The following is a 25,391-nucleotide window of genomic DNA, read 5'->3' on the forward strand; positions in this document are numbered from 1 at the left end:
GGACTCTGCGAGCCCAGTGACAGAGGTGAGCTGTAAAGACCTGGGTAGAATGTAAGCTCAGTAGATCTCATTATCGAACCACACAATGTACAGTACATTTCTTTTGCGGAGTGGTTTGGTTTGTTGGGCCACTTGACAGAGCAGGAACAGTACTCCTCAAGCAGTATGGAAATCAGGCCATTCAAGTACCATGACAAGTCCTTCTTTGTGCTCTTTTTCACTCAGTGTATGCCTACAGTGACAGCAATTAAGGGCACAGCACACTCTTATATTGAATACCGCATTGTTGGGAAGGGCTTAATAATAATAATAATTTGGGGAGGTGCTCATATTTGTTCTGTTACACACAAGTGTGTAATGGAAATGTATCTTTTGCATATCCCAACTCCCCCTGGAGTGGGATCATGCCCAGGGTCACCATTGTCCAGCGCTGCTGGAGTAATTGGGGTTAACCCTAGAGTCGATGTCTGAGCCCCTCATTAACATGATCAAGCAGTTTTTTGCATGGGCTGTATCTCAATCCACCGCATCCGTTAATGTCGGCTTTCTGCATTTGCAGTTGAAGATGGCAAAGCTACAGCGCTGTTTGTCAGAACAGGAGACATCCCAAAAATTGGTCTTCTCACGAAAATGTCTGAGGCATCCGAATGGTTTAGACGAAAAACTATGGACTACAAACCCCTCTATGGAAAGATGAGAATCTCACGAACACGATGTGGGTCTCTGCTTTGCTCTACGACCCCCACCACTGTCACAGGACTCGTCTGAAGGTAACCTGGTACCGGGTCGAAAAATGTATGGAAGTGAATGGGGTATTTCCATGTCAGGTGTACAAATTATTTCGTATACCAAAACATACTTGATTTTAACTTAGTACATGTCACGCCCTGATCTGTTTCACCTGTCCTTGTGCTTGTCTCCACCCCCTCCAGGTGTCGCTTATTATCCCCGGTGTATTTATCCCTGTGTTTCCTGTCTATCTGTGCCAGTTCGTCTTGTTTATCAAGTCAACCAGTGTTTTTGTGTCTTAGCCCCTGCTTTTTCCAGTCTCTCTTTTCTCGCCCTCCTTGTTTTAACCCTTGCCTGTCCTGACTCTGAGCCCGCCTGCCTGACCACTGCCTGCCTATCGTCTTGTACCGTTTGAACTCTGACCTGGTTTATGAACTCTTGCCTGTACCCGACCTGCCTTTTGCCTACCCCTTTTGATATAACAAATATCGGAGCTCAACCATCTGCCTTCTGTGTCTGCATTTGGGTCTCACCTTGTGCCCTTATAGTACAAAAATATCAGTTTTTTTTAATTTTTAAATCTGTTATTCAGTGTGTTTCTATGGGCTAATACCAGTAAGGCCAAATGCAATGTCTTATCCCTCAAAAATGTTGATACCTATAGGAGTCCTAAAATTCCAAATCAAATAGCTAAATGATCCTTGGTAGGACCATCTTAAAACAATTCCATATGTTAGCTTAGTAGAAACCTAGCCGGTATTCAAACTTTTTCAGCGGGGAACCCATTTCTTTCACCTGAATTTCTGGTGACCCCACCACACCCCTAATAACACAACCGTGGTACATCATTAAAAAAAAAGCTTTCTCAAAAACATTTGTATATTGTCCCATACAATAATCTGTACTCTAAATATTTGTATTTTATTATTTTGGCAATCCCACTGCAATTTTGCCAACTTCTGGCTCAGGTATTCAAACCAGTGACCTTTCAGTAGTGGTACCAACGCTCTTACTTTGAGGCTTCACCAGCCACCCCTATAAGTAAAGCATTTCACTCTACTTGTGCATGAGACAAAAAACTTGAAACTTGAATGGAGATGAATGAAAGCTGTTGCTAACTAACACACACACACACACGCACACACACACACCTTTAACTACACCGCACCGCACCCCTCACCTAAACCACTACTTCCGTTTGCCAGCCCCACTACTCACTTCTGATTGCATGAGGAAAGAACATTTCTGACTAAGATTTTTGTGTAAAGCTAATGGGTTCTGCTCATTGAAGTGGCTGACCCTGGCTAGCCCTGCTCAGTGCCTGGGGAAGTGCGTGAGCAGGAACAATGCAGCCCTGCTGTGACAGAGTGGGTTAAGGATTAGGGTAAATACTGTAACCCACTGTCTGTCCAGCATCCCACACAATCACAGGACCACTCTCACAAACACTCCTTTAACTGTGAGTGCCTGGCCAAAGTGCTCAGGTACAAAGTGTTGGAACAGCCCTATCAGTACTTCCAATAATGTTGCAGGGCAGCATAAAAAAAATACACTACAGATGTCTTATGATATGGTAATGTATTCATTCTGAATACTCATATGCACGGTTCTGAGCTGTGGAATCAGTGCTTCTAAGACCTCCTGTATGAGTACAGGAATCCCAGGCATACGACATCCATATCATCTCCTCCATCATCTCATTAGCTAATCCCTGTATCATTAGCTTCACCTCCACTCAGAGCACAGGCAGGTGACAGCCAGCTATTATGTTCCATCAGGGCAGCACTATGAACAACAATGGACGATTTTTTTAAAGGGCAATTTGCAGAGCAGCGTCTATGAGACCTTGTCTAATAAAGTAAATGTTTAGATAAGCAGAGCCAGAGCACAGTCACGCACGCAGGCGCTGAGCATTTTAGTGTGAAGACAATGGGCCAGTAGAACAGAGACTACTGAGGGAAGAGTAGGGTAGCAGAAATGGGCTGAACACACACAGGGTCGTCCACTCTATGTGCACTTGGCTAGTTGTCAGCCAGCATCATCATCATCATCAAAAAGTTTCTCACCGCTCAAAGGGGACACGCCGCACTTTGTCTCCCAGACACTCCGGTCTGCGCTGAAGGAGAGCGCTAGACAGCAATGGGAGAGGACTGAGGGAGTTCTCATCAAACAACACCCCCTACCTCCTCTTCCCAAATCATGCTCACCACTAGCAGCTTTGAAAAAGTCGATTCACAGCAAATGAGGCACAGTAAAGCAGGCAGGGGTTATTTTTGGACGGCAAGGTTGTTAATAATTTCCACAAGCACTTTACATGATCCCAGCATGCTCTGCTCTGTCTGCTCAGTCCCCCGTGTCGCTTATTTACCTAAAGTCATCAACATTCTCCTGCCGCACTGTACACACACACACACACACACACACACACACACACAGGCGGTCATCCCTGAATGCACAGTATGCACAAATGCTGTATCAAATGATAGGAGGACATGCATCACTGGCAGAAGTTCCATAAATGGAGGAATTTATTGGCTGGTGTATCATAATTATCATACATCAGAAACAAAGGTAGAATTGATAGTGAAATCAGCACCACCTCCTCACACTAGATAAGATGCCTACATCTGTTGGAAGAGCAAACAGCCTGAAACAGAGTCCCTCTCTCCGGAGGAGGAGAGGAGGGGGCAACAGTTTCCCTTATTCCTGTTTATCACTCTGGTGAATCAGTGTCATTCTTTGGTTAATTAACTAACTGGTGTCTCCAGGGCTTGTCTGTGATCCACTTGGTGCAAAACTCTATCAAGCCACAAAAGCGACATGGAAATTTAGAGACTGCAGCTGGTCTCAAAATTACTTTGTAAAAGCAACAGGGAGGGGGAAGTACACACAAATACATACAAGCACACACACACAAACTCACACACACAACCATGAACAGACATGCAAGCACAGATACATGTACATCCCAGTACAAATGCTCTACCTCTTCCCCTCTCTCACTTTCTGACATTGTGTCCTTGTCCCTCCCTCTCTGCCATGTCATTAGGGTTGGGTTGGTTGCGCTGGTGTCTTGCTGCCATGGCCGCTGCTGCTGTAACTAGCTGTTATTCACTATATTAGCTTTTTCTGATATCCCACCACCACCCCATCCTCCACCTGTCTGCATTCTGGGTTTTTCTTCCTGCAGGGGATTGGTATAGCATACCGTGCTCACTGCCTGTAGTTCGTTTCTCATCTTTATTACGCTTCACTCTGATGGTGAACTACATTGAAGGAGAACAGGTTAACATCAAGACATTACATTGTTCATCTTTTCTAATAAATGGTTAAAAGCTCATGTGGTGTTTCCTTTCTGTACTGACTTTTGTAATCAGATTACATGTAACTCATGTAATCAGTTATTCCCAAAAATCTGCGTGCCATTGTCTCCCACACAGTTTATCCCCCTACTTCCTCAAAGCATCATTCTGGTTGTGCTGATGCATGGTGCTCCAACAGAGCTCCAACCAACTTCCACTGGTCCATTTCAAACCCTCACTCTAGGATTGTTTATTCCTTTACTTCCTGGCGTGCAGTACACGGCCTCCTTTCAAACTCCCTTATGCCCAGGGCCTCCAAAAAGGTCAACTAATCCATACAGCAGAATAATAATTCATAATAGATCAAAAATGTAATTCCATACGTATGCATATATTTCATATCAATATTAATATCATCCAAGTTTTTCTCATAATAGTAGAAACAAGTGTCATTAATCACCTACGGAATGGTCAATAATAATGGACTATACCACACTGACAGAGTTCCCATGCATTATTTCACGTGATATGATTACAAACGTGACTTTCATTGAAATCAAGCTGCAGCAAGGAGGTGCTTTCATAGAGGAGCAGAGAAAAGAAAAAGAAAGAAAGAAGATTTAATTTTAACAGCAAAATGACCTAAATTAACAAATGTCTTTTTTTAAAAGACAGGTGCTGCTGATAATACTGCCACTGTCGCCAAGGCAGAGGTAGAGGACTTATCTGTAGCCCATGTATCCGATGCTGTCTGGTCAAAAGAGAGTATGGCATGTCGTACTCTTTTTGTCCAGACAGCATTCGATACATGGGCTACATATACTGTAGTAAGACTGTTTTGCACTGTTTGGATCCTGGAATTATTTAGGATAAATGTACCCAAAAAATGTTTAAGTGATTTATTTGCCAATCAGATGAAAACATAATGACTGATTGTGTTCATGGCACATTAAGAGATAATACATTTTAGCAGGCACGTGCACAGACTCTGCCTGGGGCCTCCAAATCACAAAGTTTGCCCCTGCTTATGCCACAGTGGAAGTAATTCTGGAGATGTCTCAACATCCCCCTGCCTGTCCTGACCGATCCATTAGAGGCTCACAGGCAGAACACTACAGAGGCGTGACCACAGGCGAATCCCTTGTGCCCTGGGCCTGGGTCAGCCTCAGACAGCTGGACTGGAAACAAACACACACACACATTAGGTGAAGCCCCGTATGATGAAATTCTGTTCAATTTATGAACTGAATGCAGTGAAAGACATAAGTGAAACTCCATCTGAAACACTGTCCTGGTTATTTATGCATGTTCATGAATTTTGCATTTTATCTAATGAAACCTATAGTGAGTGGGTGGTATCTGAAACAAAAGGCCTACAAGTTTAAGATATTATATGCTACCCCAGGATACCCATTACGGGCGGTAAATATAGAAACAAGGTTGCTATAGTCACGTCAGGGGAATTTAGCGAAACAAGGTTGCTATAGTCACGTCAGGGGAATTTAGCGAAACAAGGTTGCTATATTCACGTCAGGGGAATTTAGCGAAACAAGGTTGCTATATTCACGTCAGGGGAATTTAGCGAAACAAGATTGCTATATTCACGTCAGGGGAATTTAGCGAAACAAGATTGCTATATTCACGTCATGGGAATTTAGCAAAACAAGGTTGCTATATTCATGTCAGGGGAATTTAGCTAAGTGTCAGCCTATTTGCAACACACCTCCTTGTTATTGCATTTCCAGTTTCATTTTTGTGTGTTGCACCTGCATTCAGTAGCTTCTATGACGCATAAACGTATGAAAGTGTGTATTCTTATTTTAAATATTTAGTTATGTCCTCATGATGTACTTGTCTATTAATGTTATGTATTATGTCATGTTTTGTGTTTGTGTGGACCCCAGGAAGAGTAGCTGCTGCTTTTGGCAGTAGCTAATGGGGCTCCTAATAAAATACCAATACTAATAACACGCACACACACACACACACACACACACACACACACACACACACACACACACACACACACACACACACACACACACACACACGCACACACACACACACACACACACACACACACACACACACACACACACACACACACACACACACTCCACTCAAAGAGACACAGCACCACAAGACCATCCCCAGGTCCCCTTGGAGAGACTTTGAGACACTTGCTCGGCCACTTGCCTTCCGAGTTAACACACACTGTACCAGGGTGGAGGCCTTTACACCTCTCATTCACAGATATTGACCTGTGTGCTCCTCTTGGCGTGGCAGACTCTGTTGATGCATCAATATACAGTACCAGTCAAAGGTTTGGACACACCTACTCATTCAAGGGTTTTTCTTTATTTTTTACTATTTTCTACATTGTAGAATAATAGTGAAGACATCAAAACTACGAAATAACAGATATGGAATCATGCAGTAACCCAAAAAGTGTTAAACAAATCAAAGATTTTAGATTCTTCTAAGTAACCACCCTGTGCCCTGATGACATCTTTGCACACTCTTGGCATTTGGGGTGGCAGGGTAGTGGTTAGAGCATTGGACTAGTAACCAGAAGGATAGTAACTAGTTAACCGGAAGGTTGCAAGTTCAAATCCCCGAGCTGACAAGGTACAAATCTGATGTTCTGCCCCCTAAACAGGCATTTAACCCACTGTTCTTAGGCCATCATTGAAAATAAGAATTTGTTCTTAACTGACTTGCCTAGTTAAATAAAGGTAAAATAGAACAAATCTCTCAACCAGCTTCACTTGGAATGCTTTTCCAACAGTCTTGAAGGAGTTCCCACATTCTGAGCACTTGTTGGCTGCTTTTCCTTCACTCAATCCCAAGCCATCTCAATTGGGTTGAGGTCGGGTGATTGTGGAGGCCAGGACATCTGATGCAGCACTCCATCACTCTCCTTCTTGGTCAAATAGCCCTTACACAGAGCCTGCAGGTGTGTTGGGTCATTGTTGAAAAACAAATGATCTTCCCACAAAACGCAAACCAGATGGGATGGCATATCGCTGAAGAATGCTGTGGTAGCCATGCTGGTTACGTGTGGCTTGAATTCTAAATAAATCACAAATAGTGTCACCAGCAAAGCACCCCCACACCATCACACCTCCTCCTCCATGTTTCACAGTGGGAACTACCCATGCAGAGATCATCAGTTCACTTACTCTGTGTATCACAAAGACAAGTCAGTTGGAACCAAAAATCTCAAAAATCTCAAATCAGACCAAAGGACAGATATTCACCGGTCTAATGTCCATTGCATGTGTTTCTCTGCCCAATCAAATCTCTTCTTATTGGTGTCCTTTAGTAGTGGTTTCTTTGCAGAAATTCAACCATGAAGGCCTGATTCACGCAGTCTCCTCTGAACTGTTGATGTTGAGATGTGTCTGTTACTTGAACTCTGTGAAGCATTTATTTGTGCTGCAATCTGGGGTGTAGTTAACTCTAATGAACTTATCCTCTGCAGCAGAGGTAACTCTGGGTCTACCATTCCTGTGGCGGTCTTCATGAGAGCCAGTTTCATCACAGCACTTGATGGTTTTTGCGACTGCACTTGAAGAAACTTTAAAAGTTCTTGAAATGTTCCATATTGACTGACCTTCATGTCTTAAAGTAATGGTGGACTGTGATTTCGCTTTGCTTATTTGAGCTGTTCTTGCCATAATATGGACTTGATATTTCACCAAATAGGGCTCTCTCTGTATACCACCCCTACCTTGTCACAACACAACTGATTGGCTCATACACATTAAGGAAACGTTTAACAAGGCACACCTGTTAATTGAAATGCATTCCTGGTGACTACCTCATGAAGCTGGTTGAGAGAATGTGTGTGCAAAGCTGTCATCAAGGCAAAGGACGGTTACTTTAAAGAATCTCAAATATAACATTTATTTTAAAAGGAGAGGAGGACCAAAATGCAGCGTGGTTATCTTTATACATCTTTAATAAAGATAATAACGAATAATACAAAAACGTAACGTGAAAAACCGAAACAGCCCTATCTGGTGCAAACAAACACAGAGACAGGAACAATCACCCACAAAACACTCAAAGAATATGGCTGCCTAAATATGGTTCCCAATCAGAGACAACGATAAACACCTGCCTCTGATTGAGAACCACTCCAGGCCACCATAGACTTTCCTAGACTACTATACTATACCACAATCCCATAACCTACAAAAAAAAACAGACAAAACACACCACATAAATACCCATGTCACACCCTGGCCTGACCAAAATAATAAAGAAAACACAAAATACTAAGGCCAGGGCGTGACAGTCTGGCTGTATTTCACATGCTGACACCCACCATTACATTAGGAGGGACGGTGGTGGTTGAGGGGGTTCCTGTACTGGTTGAAAGGATGCATTTGGATCTCTATATTAACCAGCCCTGCCAATGGTTAGGGGATTGGGCTGTGCTCTATATCAAGGGGCTCTTATAAAATACACTGTAACATGTGATACAATAGACAGTCCCAGACCAATTTTACAAGCTATTCTGAGGGGAACAAACGAAAGCACTTCCTGAAATAACAGGCTATTTACGCTGTGTTCCGGTTGTAATGAAATATATAAACCGCTGTTGCTCGTGCGACGTGATTGCTCTCTGGTTTTTCTGTTTTCCTTTCTGTTGTCCTCCTCTCTCCTCACACTCGGAAGTCTGTCTGCATTTTAAACAGCCGTGCATCTCACTAATTATCATAAAATTGCTTACTTAAAGTGTGTTTATGACGTTCCCTCTTTTCTTCTGTGGTATCACTTACCAGCACGAAGTAAGTAGTGAAACAACCTTGTTTGTTTTTCTGGGTAAGACACCTTTGTTGACAGCCTAATGTTGCACCATCCTCCTCCCTAATGCACAAAAAACAATGAACACAACCAACACAACACTTATATTAATTCTTAAATACACTCTCACTCAACTTCGAGAGCTATAACCAACCCCACTGCGGCACAACCTGATTGGCACATTGTCACATACAGGATGGGTGTATGCTACGAGATAGTGGGCCAGAAAACTCATTTATAGACTTCTTCATATGCATGTTTTACATCCAAGTCAGGAGAAGGGTTTATTACACTATATTAAAAGAACTATCAGAATAACAGCAAAAATACTTTTCTGATAACCATAGAAATCCCAAAGCAGAGAAGGTAGTCTTTACCATCACACCCCCTAAAACACGCTAGACTGAATTCTGTAATTGAGGATATGTATTGTTCTGCAGTATAAAAGATTGATGTAGAGATACTGTGGTTATAAGACACAGGTGACTCAACCGCGAGTGGGCATTCTCATTTTCCAGACTAGTTGGTTACGTTGGTTGGTGGGCCTGCCTGGGCTTGAGTGTATAATAATTTACATTAAGATTATGTTAATGGGATGCAGAGGAATTACTCTGGGTATGTAGGGTTGGGTCCCAGGGCTCTGAAAAAAACTGTCTGGCAGGCAACTCTGTAAGGATTACAATAACCATGTCATGGGTTTTACTTCCCGGCGACGCCTCTCAACAATAACAAATACTGTGGTCACAACAATAACAAATACTGTGTATACACAGATAGTCGTACAGACAGGCGTACAGACAGACAGACTAAATAACAATATCTGCCTGTGAAAACTAGTTTGACATGTCCAATATCAGCATGATTGAAATCGTGCTCTCCAATAAGGTTGGGTGGGAGGGAGAACTGAGACTGTGTTTACAAACCATCAACTATTTCTAGGGCGGGATCCCCCAAAATACACCCTACTCTCATAGGGTTTAGTCAGGGAGAATGAATGTGAGCAGTTCAACAAAGTGCACCAAGTAGCAGAGCATGCATGGCTTTAAGATGCATTTCCACAGCAGGAGTTTAAGCTTACACCAACACTCTCCCATGGGACAATATCACACAAACGCTATTAAGGCCTTTTCTGTGGCCGAATATTTTCTGTTGCTGAGCTGTGTGTGGCTGTGCTCAGCGTCTCCTTGGTAGTAGTAATGTCCTCTGGTTGGGCTCCCTGTCTTGCTGCTGTGAATGGAGGCAGAGATAAAGTAGGTCGGGGACTCTGTCGGGAGCTAATAAGCCACACACTGTGACAGACTTACGCCCATCAGCCACTGGGAGAGAAGAACCTCACACCCCAGCAACTCATGAATGCACCTTAGCACCAGTGATGGGCAAGCAAGGTAGGGCACAGTGCCGCAGAGCAGTGAGGGGTAGTCCATAGTGTCCACCTCACCCATGCCAATGTAACAGGATTGGTAATGTCTCCACTTGCCTCTAAAGAAAGGTGTACTCAATGTTCAAGCATTCTTATTGGTTGGTTCAACTCTGATGACAATAAGGTGTGTTGTGATTGGCCCCACATGCAGATAGGGGGAGATCGCGAACGTCAGGTCGCACCAGTATGAAAACGTGATGCAAGGGGGAGGTCACATTCGGAATACGGTTTTCTATTTTCTATTTTACAATGTGCACAAGTTTGCTGTACATTACTGATTTATACTTGTGTGGGTATATGGTACCTGTTAGGGATTGAGGGGCTTTCTGGGATGTGCTTTGGCATATGATTGCTGTAAATAAGTGTGTTAGCTAGCATACACTGATGTAATGGTCACATAAGCCCACTGCTAACACAGTTGTTTTCATGCTACAGATTTGACCATTGACTGCCATCAACATCGTTAAGCCCTACACAACTAACGTGCTGTTTCCTATTTAACAACAGAAATAAATCATGCTCAACTGGGACCAAAGGCTGGGGTGATTTATTTAGACAAAACACAACGCAAGGAGAGTACGATTTACATCTGTTACACCAGGCCAGGTAGAGCTGACTGAGCCCCTGGCTGGCAAATGGGCAGAGACATGAGACACGATGGTGGTAGGCCTGACCACAGACGGCGATGGGACAAGGAGGAGGTCAGAGACCTGGCAGTGTGGTGCAAGGAAAACAACATCTCCCTCAACGTCAGCAAGACAAAGAAGCTGACCGTGGACTACAGGAAACGGAGGGCCGAACACACCCCCATCCACATCGATGGGGCTGTAGTGGAGTGGGTCGAGGGCTTCAAGTTCCTCCGTGCCAACATCACTAAGGATCTATCGTGGTCCACACACACCAACACAGTCGAGGGCACGACAATGACTCTTCCCCCTTAGGATGATTTGACACTGGTCCTCAGATCCTCAAAAAGTTCCACAGCTGCACCATTGAGAGCATCTTGACTGGCTACATCACCGCTTGGTATGGCAACTGCTTCGCATCCGACCACAAGGCACCACAGTACATCACTGGAGCCGAGCTCGCTACCATCCAGGACCGCTATACCAGGCGGTGTCAGAGGAAGTCCATAAGTCCATAAATATTTAAATATACTGAACAAAAATATAAACGCAACATGCAACAATTTCAAAGATTTTACTGAGTTACAGTTCATTTAAGGAAATCAGTCAATTAAAATAAATAAATTAGGACCTAATCTATGAATTTCACATGACTGGGCAGGGGCGCAGCCTTGGGTGGGCCTGGGTGGGCATAGGCCCCCCCACTGGGGAGCCCACAAAAGAGCTTTATTTCAGACAGAAATACTCCACATACTTCATCAGCTGTCTGGGTGGCTGGTCTTAGACGATCCCGCAGGTGAAGAAGCCGGATGTGGATGTCCTGGGCTGGCGTGGTTACATGTGGTCTGCGGTTATGAGGCCGGCTGGACGTACTGCCAAATTCTCTAAAACAATGTTGGAGGCAGTTTATGGTAGAGAAATTAACATAAAATTTTCTGGCAACAGCTCTGGTCGACATTCCTGCAGTCAGCATGCCAATTGCACAATCCTTCAAAACGTGAGACATCTTTGGCATTGTGTTGTGTGACAAAACTTCACATTTTAGAGTGGTCTTTTATTGTCCCCAGCACAAGGTACACCTGCGTAATGATCATGCTGTTCAATCAGCTTCTTGATATACCACACCTGTCAGGTGGATATCTTGGCTAAGAGGGATTTGCTCACTAACAGGGATGTAAGCAAATTAGAGCAAAAACTATTTGAAAAATACATTTTTTGTGCATATGGAACATTTCTTGGATATTTTATTTCAGCTCATGAAACACGGAACCAACAATTTACATGTTCCGTTTATATTTTTGTTCAGTATAGTTAATAAAATAGCTATCCAGATGATCTGTGTTGACCCTTTTTGCACAAACTTTTTTGACTCATCACAGACGTTGCTGCTACTGTTTACTATCTGTCGCTTTATTCCTAATTACATATCTACCTCAACTACCTCATACCCCTGTACATCCACTCAGTACTGGTACCCCTTGTATATAGCCAAGTTATTACCTCGTACCCCTGCACATTCACTCAGTACTGTAACCCCTTGCATATAGCCAAGTTATTACCTCGTACCCCTGCACATCCACTCAGTACTGTAACACCTTGTATATAGCCAAGTTATTACCTCGTACCCCTGTACATCAACTCAGTACTGTAACACCTTGTATATAGCCACCTTATTACCTCGTACCCCTGCACATCCACTCAGTACTGTAACCCCTTGTATATAGCCAAGTTATTACATCGTACCCCTGCACGTCGACTCAGTTCTGTAACTCCTTGTATATAGCCAAGTTATTACCTCGTACCCCTGCACATCCACTCAGTACTGTAACCCCTTGTATATAGCCAAGTTATTACCTCGTACCCCTGTACATCAACTCAGTACTGTAACCCCTTGTATATAGCCAAGTTATTACCTCGTACCCCTGCACATCCACTCAGTACTGTAACTCCTTGTTATTGTTACTCATTGTCAAATCAAATCAAATTTTATTGGTCACATACACATGGTTAGCAGATGTTAATGCGAGAGTAGCAAAATGCTTGTGCTTCTAGTTCCGACCGTGCAGTAATATCTAACAAGTAACCTAACAATAAAACAAAATACTGCATAGTTTCTGTGTTTTTTATTATTACGTGTTTTACTTTTCTATTACTTCTCTATTTTCTTTCTTTCTGCATTGTTGGGAAGGGCCCGTAAGTAAGCATTTCACTGTTAGTCTACACCTGTTGTTTACGAAGCATGTGATGAATACAATTTGATTTGATGCTGCACTGATCAGAGTGTGACTCATTAACATCCACACTAATGAAGAGCCTGGAGTGAGACACTAGGGTACAGATGAGGCTCTTGAGACACACACATAAACTGTTTTAACACGCCCAGACAAACACGCACACGCCCAGACAAACACGCACACGCCCAGCCTGCTTGGTTGAGCACTGCTGTTGGAAGTCTGGCACTCCTTCTCAGTCTGAGGAGTGACACACTGTCTCATTTGAGATGGAAAAACAGAAAGGGATTATCCAATGAGAAAAGAACGCACCTCCATCGACAGCGGAGCAGACAAAGACTCTGATGTACACTCTTCATGTGAACAAAAAGCACCTCAGCAGCTGCTTGAGCCTGGATGCTGCGTCAACTCTCTAGGAAGAGGCCTGCACAGCCACACCATTAATTACTTCTTATCAGCAACAGGGAACATGCATAACAATGCAGCCAAAGCACAGCCTAGTGGCCAGTGAAATACAAACAGAATAGATTCCAGGCAACATAATCAGCCTTTCCACTTTCCTTGCTGTGAATGTGACAAAGGCTAAGTGACAAGTATATAAATATATAAAGGTGTCTGTCGGGCGGGCGGCGGTCCCCGGCCAGCCAGTCATCAAGTCAGGCAGCCATTAGGAGTATGTGGATGCGGTGCTGGACTCAGTGTGAAGCTGGAATAATGGAGGAGTGTTATTACATTAATGAAGGACACTACACAGCTGCCGACGCAGGGATTTGCATGGACTTTTCTTCTCAGCACTGGGCTGATGGCTGATTAAGATCTGCCAGCCAAATCTCCCCGACACCTTGCCTGCTGATGCAGAGACAGGACGACTGTCACATGAACCCCCCCCACCCCCCACCCCCCACCCCACCACAACCCCCCACACACACACACTCCTACGCACACACATCCCTCCTCAAGCCCTGCACCCTTATCCCCCTCACCTTCTGGACTCCTCTGTTAGCATAAGTCCACTCCCAAAACAAAACTGCATGTGTGGAAACCATGGAGACACCAATGGGAGACATGGAGGCAGAGATAAAGAGGTGGGATCAGCCTGCGTTCCATACAGCCAGCTGGTAAATGTCCCCAAGACAGTAAATTAACCATCTGATTAGGAATTGAAACAAGGTCAAGTAAATGCACACAAGGCATCCACTTAACAAGAGATTCGCCAATAAAATGTTAACTTGCCAACAGTCACTACATCTGCTATAGAAAACAGGTCAATGCCTGTTATTGAGTGTCATTTTTACAACATGATTTATTTTGGTTTTAGGTTCTGTCTTAACATTGATATACTGTACGTTACTATCAAAGCATGTTACTATATCAACTGTACAATACTCCATTTTTAAAAAAGGGCTAAATGTTTTGCCTGGACCTTTCCAAGGTCACACATGGTGTGAGAGAGGGAGAATGAAAGGGGAAGAGAGAGAGAAACAGAGAGAGAGAGTCGACAGGGGGAGAATAATTGGCCCAGCTGTCCTGAGGGCCTTATCGTATAGGAGGGGACCGAAATCTGAACTAAGGATCAACGCTGAACTCCCGAGCTGTCCCTCTTTAAGGCCCTGAGCCCTGTGGAGCTTCAAAGCCACTTTGTAGTGTCCGCTAATGGTGCCGATGACAGCAGCAGCGAGAAGCACCAAGCGGGTGAAATGTCCAGGCCAAAAAATACAAGTAGCAGAGGGAGGAACACTCCTGTCCAAAGGCCATAAAAACCCATCCTAAAATGACTGCCATATTTAACATTTGGCAGGAACAGCACTCTCCAGTGTTACTTAGACTAAGCACTCAACACTGGGGAAGTACAATTATTTACACCCTGGCCGAGATTCATCATTTTATTGAACCTTTATTTAACTAGGCAAGTCAGTAAAGAGAAGAGTTCCAAAACAGTTTGATTCCCTGAAAGCCAGGAGTATGCTGAGTGTAACAGGGCTGTTTAGAATGTTTACCTTTACATATTTCTATGATGATTGGGCTATTCTTCCCTGGTGCCAGCATGTGCTCACAATTTCCACACCATCATAATATTAGATTTTATTGTTGCTACTCTTCTTTTGTGGCTATTCTTCAGTTGCGTGAACATGGAAAAACTCTGTCATTGCCTTGCCGTGCCCTTGTTACCCCACCCGTAGCATTTCAGGGAACATGAAGTTATGACAAGCTACAGGCTACAGGCCTGTGAGAGCTGGATTCTCAGGCACTTCAGCCTGGCCTGATTATTGCTTTAGTTTAGTCTCAGGGATCGAGTTTCCTTGGCTACTGCAATGGCTAAGCGAGAGAGCAGGCCAGGACTGAAACAAAACAGAGGGGACAAGCTATGCTATTTATATGGAGCAAGCAGATAATTGTTTAAAAGGTTAGTCTACAAGCAAGGGACAAACAACAAGAACAAGAAATCTGGGAAGTGTTGCTGCATGCTACTGAAAAAAGCCAATTTTCTAGGCCTGTCACATGGCTGAGTGGCTGTCTGCCCAGGAGACCCACAGCTCCAGCCAATGGTCTCCCAGAATTAGCTGGTCATGCTCTAGCACCCACAGACCAACCATACAACCATGTAATTACAAGGAGGAACGGGGCAATCACTGAAGTATGATGGTAATGCATACATTATATACAGACATATATATACATACACATACAGATATACACACACATACACACATAACCCTATACAGACACACACACACACACACACACACACTAGTGATGGCAAAACACCAAGGCTATCGGCACACACACCAAACCACCAAGCGAAATTAAATGATGGCCAGAGCAAATCACCACTAAACTCTCACATAGAGAAATGTCCAAAGCAGAGCTCATTCCATGGCACAGTACCACCAGCGTTGAAATACTGCCATCTAACTGAACTCACTCCCCATGCTGCAAAGTCAAACTTCTCAAGCTGAGTTATAGATGTTCCATTCTGACAATAAGAACTCCTCGAGCTGAACTGTTAGAGTTGAACTGCCGATCTTCAAACAACCGACCCTGATATGTGTATGTGAGTCAGACGGGCGGATGAGTGTGCCATACTTTGAGCAGAAAACCTTGGATGTGTCCATCTTACGGGCGCCAAGGGATTGGGCCAATGAACAGAGTGGAGGCGCGGTCGGAGCGGTGCTGGGGGCTGAGCTCTGATGTTTGCGGCAAAACAAGTCATTAAAGGCAGGAGGATGTGCATGAATATTCACACAGAGATCCACTGGCTAGAGAGCACATCAAGGAGAAAAATCCTTACGCATTAAAACCCTGTCGGGCGGGCGGGCGGCACTGCTCTGAATGTCACTGACAGTCAGCCCGCCCTCTCTCTAAGCGAGGCAGACAGTGAGCCATTTTGATTGCTCCACCAGCAGACCAGGGGGTGAAAAACATTTACATGCAAATACAGATGACCCTCTAGTTATGAGCAGGCATGTAGTCATGGGATTTCTGAATGCACACGAACAGCAAATAACCACATAGGAGACCAGCAAATAGTCCTCCACTACCACCCTGAAAGAGGTACTACAGTATACAACATCCTTTATTTCCAATAAAATACAGGAACTACAGTATACAACATCCTTTATTTCCAATAAAATACAGGAACTACAGTATACAACATCATTTATTTCCAATAAAATACAGGAACTAAAGTATACAACATCATTTATTTCCAATAAAATACAGGAACTACAGTATACAACATCATTTATTTCCAATAAAATACAGGAACTACAGTCTAGTGTATGTACATATATAGTATCCAAAAAAGGCAGATATGCGGTGCCTCATAAACAGATTAGCTGTTAAAGCGCCATAATCCTCTCTATCACATATAACATATTCTTTTTCACCAATTTATTTTCTACCTACAACCAAACCCACTCATCTGGAAAGATTGTGTTAATAATAGTCATCAAACATTCGCAGTCAATTTCCACAATTATGTTGTCCACCAACGACCACCAGCTCTTCAATCCATAATGCTTAACTGCACGACTGGAGCTAATAGAGGATGGCAGGTGACAGATTGTGGCCTGTTAGAAGGAGGGATGTGGGGGTCTTGGATAGGGGAGACCCTGGCTCAGACTCTGGCCCTGACACAGGCCATGTGATGCTCTGATTGGAACCCACCTGCTGTCCTGAGACCTGTTGCCTCCAGATGGCCCCTGGGCCCCCCTTCCCTCCATCACACGTTCTCTATCCTTCCCTCATCTCTGACTCAGGCCATGGCTCTCTTTGATTCCTCACACCAGAGATGCCGGCACCATACATTAATTGGTGCTTCGTGAACAGTTGATTTAGTGCTTTCGAGGGCCCACTTCATCAGAGTAAGCAGTCTACAGAGTCTATTATGCTTCTGCCCACCCAGTGTAATCCTGCTGGTCCTCCACTGCTACTGCATCTCTGCCCCCTGACACTGACCGTCATCCCCCTCCTCTCTCCATCTCTCCCTCCCCCTCCCTGGGTCTCTGTGAACATTACCTCACAGCTCGACTTCACCCATCACACAGGACACCCAGGCCTTGGCACCACTCCCTCCTCATGCCTCACCCCCTCACCCATCCCTCCCCTCGGTACAGTTTCTCTTCAGCCTGTCTGCCTCACGCATGACTGGCTCCCCTCGCAGAGTGCAGTAAACCATTCATTTCTTCAAAGCGGAAAACAAGTGGCACTGTACATGAGAAAAATAAATACAGCAAAACAGGCAGGCAGACAGAGAGAAACAGAATAGAACAGAATGGCCTGGTAATGAAGAGGACCACATTAGCTACTGGTAGACTATAGTACACTGAGAACAGAAGGAGGAGTCGCTAGGCTTAGAACGATAAACAAGCACAATCTCATTGTTTCTCAGCAAACAAGCAAAACAAGCAATTGAAGGATATAGTCTCTCTAAAATAAAGGCAGCCATAAATGAGGAGTATGATATCTGTGGGCCTAAAGGGCACACATCCACAGCCTCACACTGTGGTGGTGAAGTGTGACTCAATCACTCCCACTTCCTCCCCATCCAACAACAATGGTCTGTTAGTCAGCAACAACACAATGAGAAAGAGCCAGGTTGGCCAAATGGGAAAGATGAGGCGTCTAAGGTATAAAGGGTATGCTTGTTAATTGTGTATGTGGAGTTTAACGGGAAACGGCCTGTTACACATCTCTCCACATCTCTCCCCGGACTGACAGGGTACTATTAGAGCCTCCATGCAAGCCGCCTCATCGCGTGTGTGTGTGTGTGTGTGTGTGTGTGTGTGTGTGTGTGTGTGTGTGTGTGTGTGTGTGTGTGTGTGTGTGTGTGTGTGTGTGTGTGTGTGTGTGTGTGTGTGTGTGTGTGTGTGAGGTAAAGTAAAGGGGGACCAGTCTGTCCACATCTTCCTTGCGATGGCCCATCGTTAGTCTCTCCGCTCATTAACAAACCTCTATGCGCCACATTGGCCATGTCGATGGTGGTATAGTCACAACCAACCTCATGCACCGAAGGGAGAGAGCCATGTCAGAGTGCCTCAATGACAAAAAAACTGCCTATATAAAGCATCCTCACACATAGACTGTATGTTCATTCATGTCCAGGAAGTAATGCCTCATCCTGCTCCATCACATCTGCCTGCCTTTCCTGCACAATATCCTTCATGATGCACTGCCAAAGGCACTATGGAATTGTATCCATGGAAATGTGTATTTTCTCTGTAGTGGAATGAATCCCCCCTCTCCTACATCTAAACATGGAGAAGTAATGTATTAACCATACAGAGGGCTTTTTATTCAACAGCTAGCCGAGCCAGTCCTCAGAGAGACTGTAGCTTTGTGCTCCTCCATCACCTCAGGCTTATGTAACAGATACCCTTCACCTTCCCAGAGCCTCTCCACTGTTAGAGGCCACAGACACCAAATTATAACATAGAAGAAATATGCCTCAGAATGAGAATGAGCAGCAATGGGAAAGCCTTTGAGGGAAAATGAAAGAGCTCTGATTATTGACTATTTCAGGGGACATTATCTTTGTACCGCTTCATTTATCCTCCTGCCTTGCTTTGGTATTGCACTAGATATACAGTACATTTAAGCAATACGGCCCGAGGAGGTGTGATATATGGCCAATATACCACGACTAAGGGCTGTTCTTAGGCACGCCACAACTGTGCCTGGACACAGCCCTTAGCCATGGTATATTGTCCATATATCACAAACCCCCGAGGTGCCTTATTGCTATTATAAACTGGTTACCAACGTAATTAGAGCAGTAAAAATAAATGTTTTGTCATTCCCGTGGTATACGGTCTGATATAAGATGGCCATCAGCCAATCAACCTAATCAACCCACTCAGCCAATCAACCCACCCAGTTTATAATTGACATTGTAGTAATTTAGCAGAAGCTCTTATCCAGAGCCGTACAGTAGTGAGTGCATACATTTTCATACTTTTTTCCTACATTATTTTCTCCGGTTCTATTCTACATTCTATTCTCCTATAGCCAGTGGCCTTACCAGGCTGATGATAGATGGGGCAGTAAAGAACAATAACACACAAATTGACATTTTGTAGAATTTTTGTGCCATAGTTTAAAACTCACGAGACAACATATTACCCAGGGGTTGGTTATTTATTCTACAGTCTTTCCAGTGTCTAGGGTACCCAAACTCACATATAAGTATAAAGAAAACCTTGAGCGTGAAAAAGTGTGTGTACTAGAGATATATATGATCGGAGCCATATGGGAGGAAAGGAGAGAGGGGAAATCAAATGGAAAGTGCAGATGATGAGGGAGAGTGTGATTAAACAACAGGAGGGATTGGTGGCTTGGTGACCTCTGGCCAGCTCCAGCCGCACCTCGCCGCAGGTGAGGGGTAGCCGCTACACTGCAAGCCCATTGGAGCCTGGGAATGGAGGCCCCGGGGGTCACCGGCTAACCTGTTTATCTGCTGCCATAGCAACCCCAGCAGTGGCCTTGGGCAAACATAAACAGTGGTAGCAGCGGATGGCTGCTGGGCGCCGTGCATAAATGGTGAAATGGATAAAATACAAGGCACTGTTGATTCCTGCAAAGGAGCACACAGGAGCCCCGTCTGTCCACTCCTCACTCTGTAGCACGGACTGACACTGACCAAGCCTCTCATTCACCTTCCCTTTCTCCTAACGCCACGTGCTAAGTGGAAACATTGCTACGGTAAATTTGTCCCATTCAGAGTCCCAGTGGGCAGTGTCCTTCTCCTGACAGCCAAAGAGAGGCCACACTGCTTGGGAGGGCCTGACATCAAGGTCCAGCGGGAGGGAGAGGGGGAGGGCTGGCAGAGCAGGTTAGCCTTGGGGCCCCCAGGCAGGCAGCTCAATAGTCAGGGGGTGGTAGAGATGTCACCAGCTCTCTCACATTTGAGCCAGTGATCGGGCTACCCTGACCAAGTAACATAACCCCCAGGAGGGGATGGCGGGGACAGGATTGAGACCCCTGCGACAGGACAGGGGCACCTGTTATTTTAGCACAGTGGGCTCAACACTTGCTCTGAGGGGCGCTGGCCTGCGCGGCTGCTAGAGAGTGGAGAGGATACTAACAGGGCATCCATTCAACAAATCCTGGACAGCACTGAATCACACACACACACACACACACACACACACACACACACACACACACACACACACACACACACACACACTGTGGTAGAGAAACAAACACACACATTTAGGCGCACAGACACAAATACACACAGGCACACACTATGACAGGAAAACAAACAGACTGTGACAAACAAATTCTCCCTCTCTTTTTCTTTATCTTTCTTTCTTTCTCTCTCTCTCTCTCTCTCTCTCTCTCTCTCTCTCTCTCTCTCTCTCTCTCTCTCACACACACACACACACACATACACACACACAAACAGTCCTCAGACAGATCCCACAAATTATTATTCTTGTAGGGGCCTATTTTCTCTTATTTAATCCATCATCTTCAGCTCTTAAAGTACAATGAGGAGATCACAGCATTTATCAGACAGGCGTTTCCCTCTGTTCTTCTCACCTAATTTATTCCTTATGATAGTTGTTGTGTAATCAGTGCTAGTGGGATGATGAGTGTACAAGGAGGTCGGAGGCAATAGCAGGGAGAAAGGTGTAGTAGAGGAACTCCTTAGCCATGAGAACACACAGCACAGTCACCCACTAAGCCAGTAGCCCTCCCCTCTCTCTCTTCTTCCATTTTCTCCCATTCTTACTCGCTCTATTCCATTCTATTTTCTCAATTTCTCTTTCTCTCTCTCTCTCTCTACACATAGGCAAAGAAAACAATGGCATGAGGCTGGAACTGTAGAACAATAGCCCAGCATCTGGGAACCAGGAGAGTTAATTTGTGTATAGGTGAGATCTGCAACCTGTGGCAGAGCCCAGGGAGAAAGAGAGGCCTTTCAGGGGATTTTAAAGAGCCCCTTGTCCTTAGAGCCTGATTGACACATGTGAGTGAGGGGAGGGCTTGTGCTATTCCCTTGGTTATATCTTAGCTTTCGCTGGCTGAACAGAACTGTCTCCTCTCCCTAGCCCCCTTTTCTCTTCCACTCTCCTCTCTTACACTTGGGCTCATTATTGGAATGCTCTGACCCTTGGGGACTTCACTTACTTGTCTCCCTTTCCAGGCCACAAACCCCAGGGCCCAACAAAAGGCAGCTCAAAGGCAATTTGAATTTGAAACAGGAAGCACAACAAAAACGTGCAGCTTTCTCCCGAAAGAAGAAACTTTGAGGAGCTCAGTGCCAGCAATTCAAAATTAGCCCTCACATAAAAACGCACATTAGGATTTTGACACTAACTCAGTGTCCTGTAAAGGCAGCAGCTGCTTCAGAAATAGAGGGACAGCGGAAAGGGAGAGAGAGGAGCCCGAGGGGAGGACAGGTGTAAGGACACCTGGGGGCCATTGGGCAGGATCCCAGATCAGCATGCACAACCACCAGCAGTGCCACTGGACACACACCAGACATACACACCAAACACAGAGAGGGCTGCTGCCCTCATAGCTACTGAACTCTTCATGTGAGTGAAGAGTAAAAGGAATCATTTCTGTGCATTTTAAGAACATTTTAAATTATATTTAGTCAATAATAATAATAATAATAACAAATAAGAATAAGAATAATATGGTTTAATGCATTGGAATAGTAGGCTAATTGGCTAAATATATCCTAGCCTGATATTGCACAGTAATAAATAAATAGCCTATTATTTTAGAAAATAGTAAACATGTCAGTGTCAATTACTTCTCTTTAAATAGGGAAGGAATAAACATAGCATACTTTTTTTTATAGTCAACAATTACTAAATCCCGCTGTCTGTAAAAAACATGAAATCTTCATGTGGTTTGGACATGGAGCTACGCAGTATGAAATCGAGAAACTAACTACACAATGATAGAAAAACTAGGTAGCCTAACATTAGGCAATTGAACAACATTTTATATTTATGTCGCAATAATGTGTGTCATTGTGATAACTGTGAAACTCTCCATCCGAGGGAAAATACCAAGGCCAATTTCAAGTAAGTTCCCTACATTCGTTTGAGCCATTTTCAAACCCATGACAAATCATCACATTTGATTATATTTGGAACACCATTGTACCCAATGCATCGGCATGGCGCGACCGGAGGCAATGTCCCACAGCGCGCACCACCACCCTCAAACACCGGACCCCAACGTTGGACAGCTCCGTTCACTTACCGCTTATTGTCGCGTAAAGGGTGCGCCCGGAACGCGGCCGTTACACAGTTCTTGCCTCTCTCTACAGTCTGATTTCCCCTGGATTAATATCCAGTATGTAAGAAGAGGAGAGAGTGATCCGATGTTTTCGTCAAACCTAAGCCTAACCTAATTTGTAAACTACTAGCCTACTCCTCTCTGTCTCATCTGTCTCTGGCAAAAAAAAAATATCCTGTACGGCAGCGTGACATCCTTAAGACAACTGTCTCCTGGTTGTGTTTTCATATACACCCGCTACCTCCCAACACCACCTGTCCCCGGTGGAAAACACACCACAAAGCGCTTCTTATGTCGCGCCACGACACATGGCATTCCCCTGTAGCTCTGCAGCAATATTCCTCCTCGGCAAGCCGTCCGGAATCAAAGTAATTTGTAATGGCTGGTAGAAGTGGCTGATGTAGAAGGACTGATTGCAATAACAATCCATGCAGCACCCAGTGTCACTGAACCAGCTGTACAATAAGACAAGTACATATGTTTCCGTCTCCCGGCCTGCGCTATAGCAGTTGCGTTATCAATCATCTATCCCCACAATAGTTATTTTGTGCTCGATGTAGCTGCGCACGGCTGGTGCTCTTACCAGTAGAATGTCATTGCTGCGTCGTTTTACTTCAGGTCTCACTGAAAGAAAAGGCTGTTCATCAGTTTGGAATGCGCCCCTTTTCCAGTATGCTCCAGCTTCAGGATTCTCCGGGAAGGAAAATCCCATTAATCGGTTTATTAAAAATATGTAGCCTAATTTTTTTCTGTGGTTTACCCCTCAGGAGCTTTGTCAAGGTAGGCTCTGTTTCTCTACTAACGGTGGAATACAGCATCTTCAGTAAGCTACTGCTCCCTCTGTCACCCACAGGGACAGAAAACAAGGCGATACCAAAACCTGAAGCAGAATTATGCAGTGACTGGAATGGAATGAATTCATAGTTGGGCTAACGGTTAGGCCGTTAATTAGGCAAATTATTTTATTCTTAAATAAAACATTAAAGGAATGCTTTGGGATTTTAACAATGAAGCCATGTATCAACTTCCCCAGAGTCAGATGAACTAATGGATACCAAGCAGTTTGAAGGAAGTTGCTAACTAGCGTTAGCACAATGACTGGACGTCTATGGTAACAGCTAGCATTACCATAGACGTCCAGTCAATGTGCTAACACTCGCAAAACTAACTCTAACTTCCATCATACTGGATACCGAGACATAAAAATGGTATCCACAAGTTAATCTGACTCCAGGGAAATAGATGAAGGTCTTCATTACCAGAATCCCGAAGTATCCATTCTAAAGTCCAGGTAGCAGATAATGGACCCTATCAGATATTTATGTAGTTCGTGCTGTACATTGCATTCGGAAAGTATTCAGACCCCTTGACCCTTTTACATTTTGTTCCATTACATACAAATTCTAAAATTCATTAAATTCATGTTTTTCCTGCTCAACCTACACACAGAACCCCATGATGACAAAGCAAAAACAGGTTTTTAGACATTTTTGCACATTTATTACAATTAAAAAACAGAAATACCTTATTTACATACAGTACCAGACAAAAGTTTGGGTCACACCTAATAATTATCTTTATTTTTACTATTTTCTACATTGTAGAATAATAGTGAAGACATAAACAATATGAAATAACACATATGGATGTAGTAACAAAAAAAATGTTTAAACAAATCAAAATATATTTTATATTTGAGATTCTTCAAAGTAGCCACCCTTTTCCTTGATGACAGCAGCTTTGCACACTCTTGGCATTCTCTCAACCAGCTTCATGAGGTAGTCACCTGGAATGCATTTAAATTAACAGGCGTGTCTTGTTAAAAGATCATTTGTGGAATTTCTTTCCTTCTTAATGCGTTTGTGACAAGGTAGGGGTGGTATACAGAAGATAGGCCTATTTGGTAAAAGACCAAGTCCATATTATGGCAAGAACAGCTCAAATAAGCAAAGAGAAACAACTGTCCATCATTACTTTAAGACATGAAGGTCAGTCAATCAGGAACATTTCAAGAACTTTGAAAGTTCTTCAAGTGCAGTTTCAAAAACCATTAAGTGCTATGATGAAACTGGCTCTCGTGAGGACCGCCACAGGAAAGGAAGACCCAGAGTTACCTCTGCTGCAGAGGATAAGTTCATTAGAATTACCAGCCTCAGAAATTGCAGCCCAAAGAAATACTACACAGATTTCAAGTAACAGACACATCTCATCATCAACTGTTCAGAGGAGACTGCGTGAATCAGGACTTCATGTTCAAATTGCTCCTAAGAAACCACTACTAAAGGACACCAATAAAAAGAAGAACTTGCTTGGGCCAAAAAACACGAGCAATGGACATTAGACTGATGGAAATCTGTCCTTTGGTCAGATTGCATCACTGCCTGGTATATGGCAACTGCTCAGCCTCCGACCGCAAGACACTACAGAGGGTAATGCGTACGGCCCAGTACATCACTGGGGCCAAGCTTACTGCCATCCAGGACCTCTATACCAGGAAGGCCCT

General features: G+C 44.2%; 1 protein-coding gene across 5 annotated transcripts in view; it reads right to left on the bottom strand.

The window, feature by feature from the left end:
• The window catches only part of LOC109898773 (semaphorin-6B), a 142,879-nt gene extending 119,168 nt beyond the window's left edge, over nucleotides 1–23,711 (bottom strand). For 2 of the 5 annotated variants that reach the window (XM_031833290.1, XM_031833289.1), the window contains exon 1: nucleotides 23,472–23,711. In XM_031833290.1, the coding sequence (XP_031689150.1) occupies nucleotides 23,472–23,600 (129 nt within the window). In that variant the 5' untranslated portion in view covers nucleotides 23,601–23,711. Of the gene's footprint in view, nucleotides 1–8,821; nucleotides 8,910–22,852 lie in introns of all 5 variants that reach the window. The other 3 variants (XM_020493867.2, XM_031833293.1, XM_031833292.1) reach the window with 3 other exon arrangements.
• Between the last annotated feature and the right edge of the window lie 1,680 nt (nucleotides 23,712–25,391).

Source organism: Oncorhynchus kisutch, linkage group LG10 (genome assembly GCF_002021735.2).
Source record: "Oncorhynchus kisutch isolate 150728-3 linkage group LG10, Okis_V2, whole genome shotgun sequence".
In the NCBI taxonomy this organism is placed as follows: domain Eukaryota; kingdom Metazoa; phylum Chordata; class Actinopteri; order Salmoniformes; family Salmonidae; genus Oncorhynchus; species Oncorhynchus kisutch.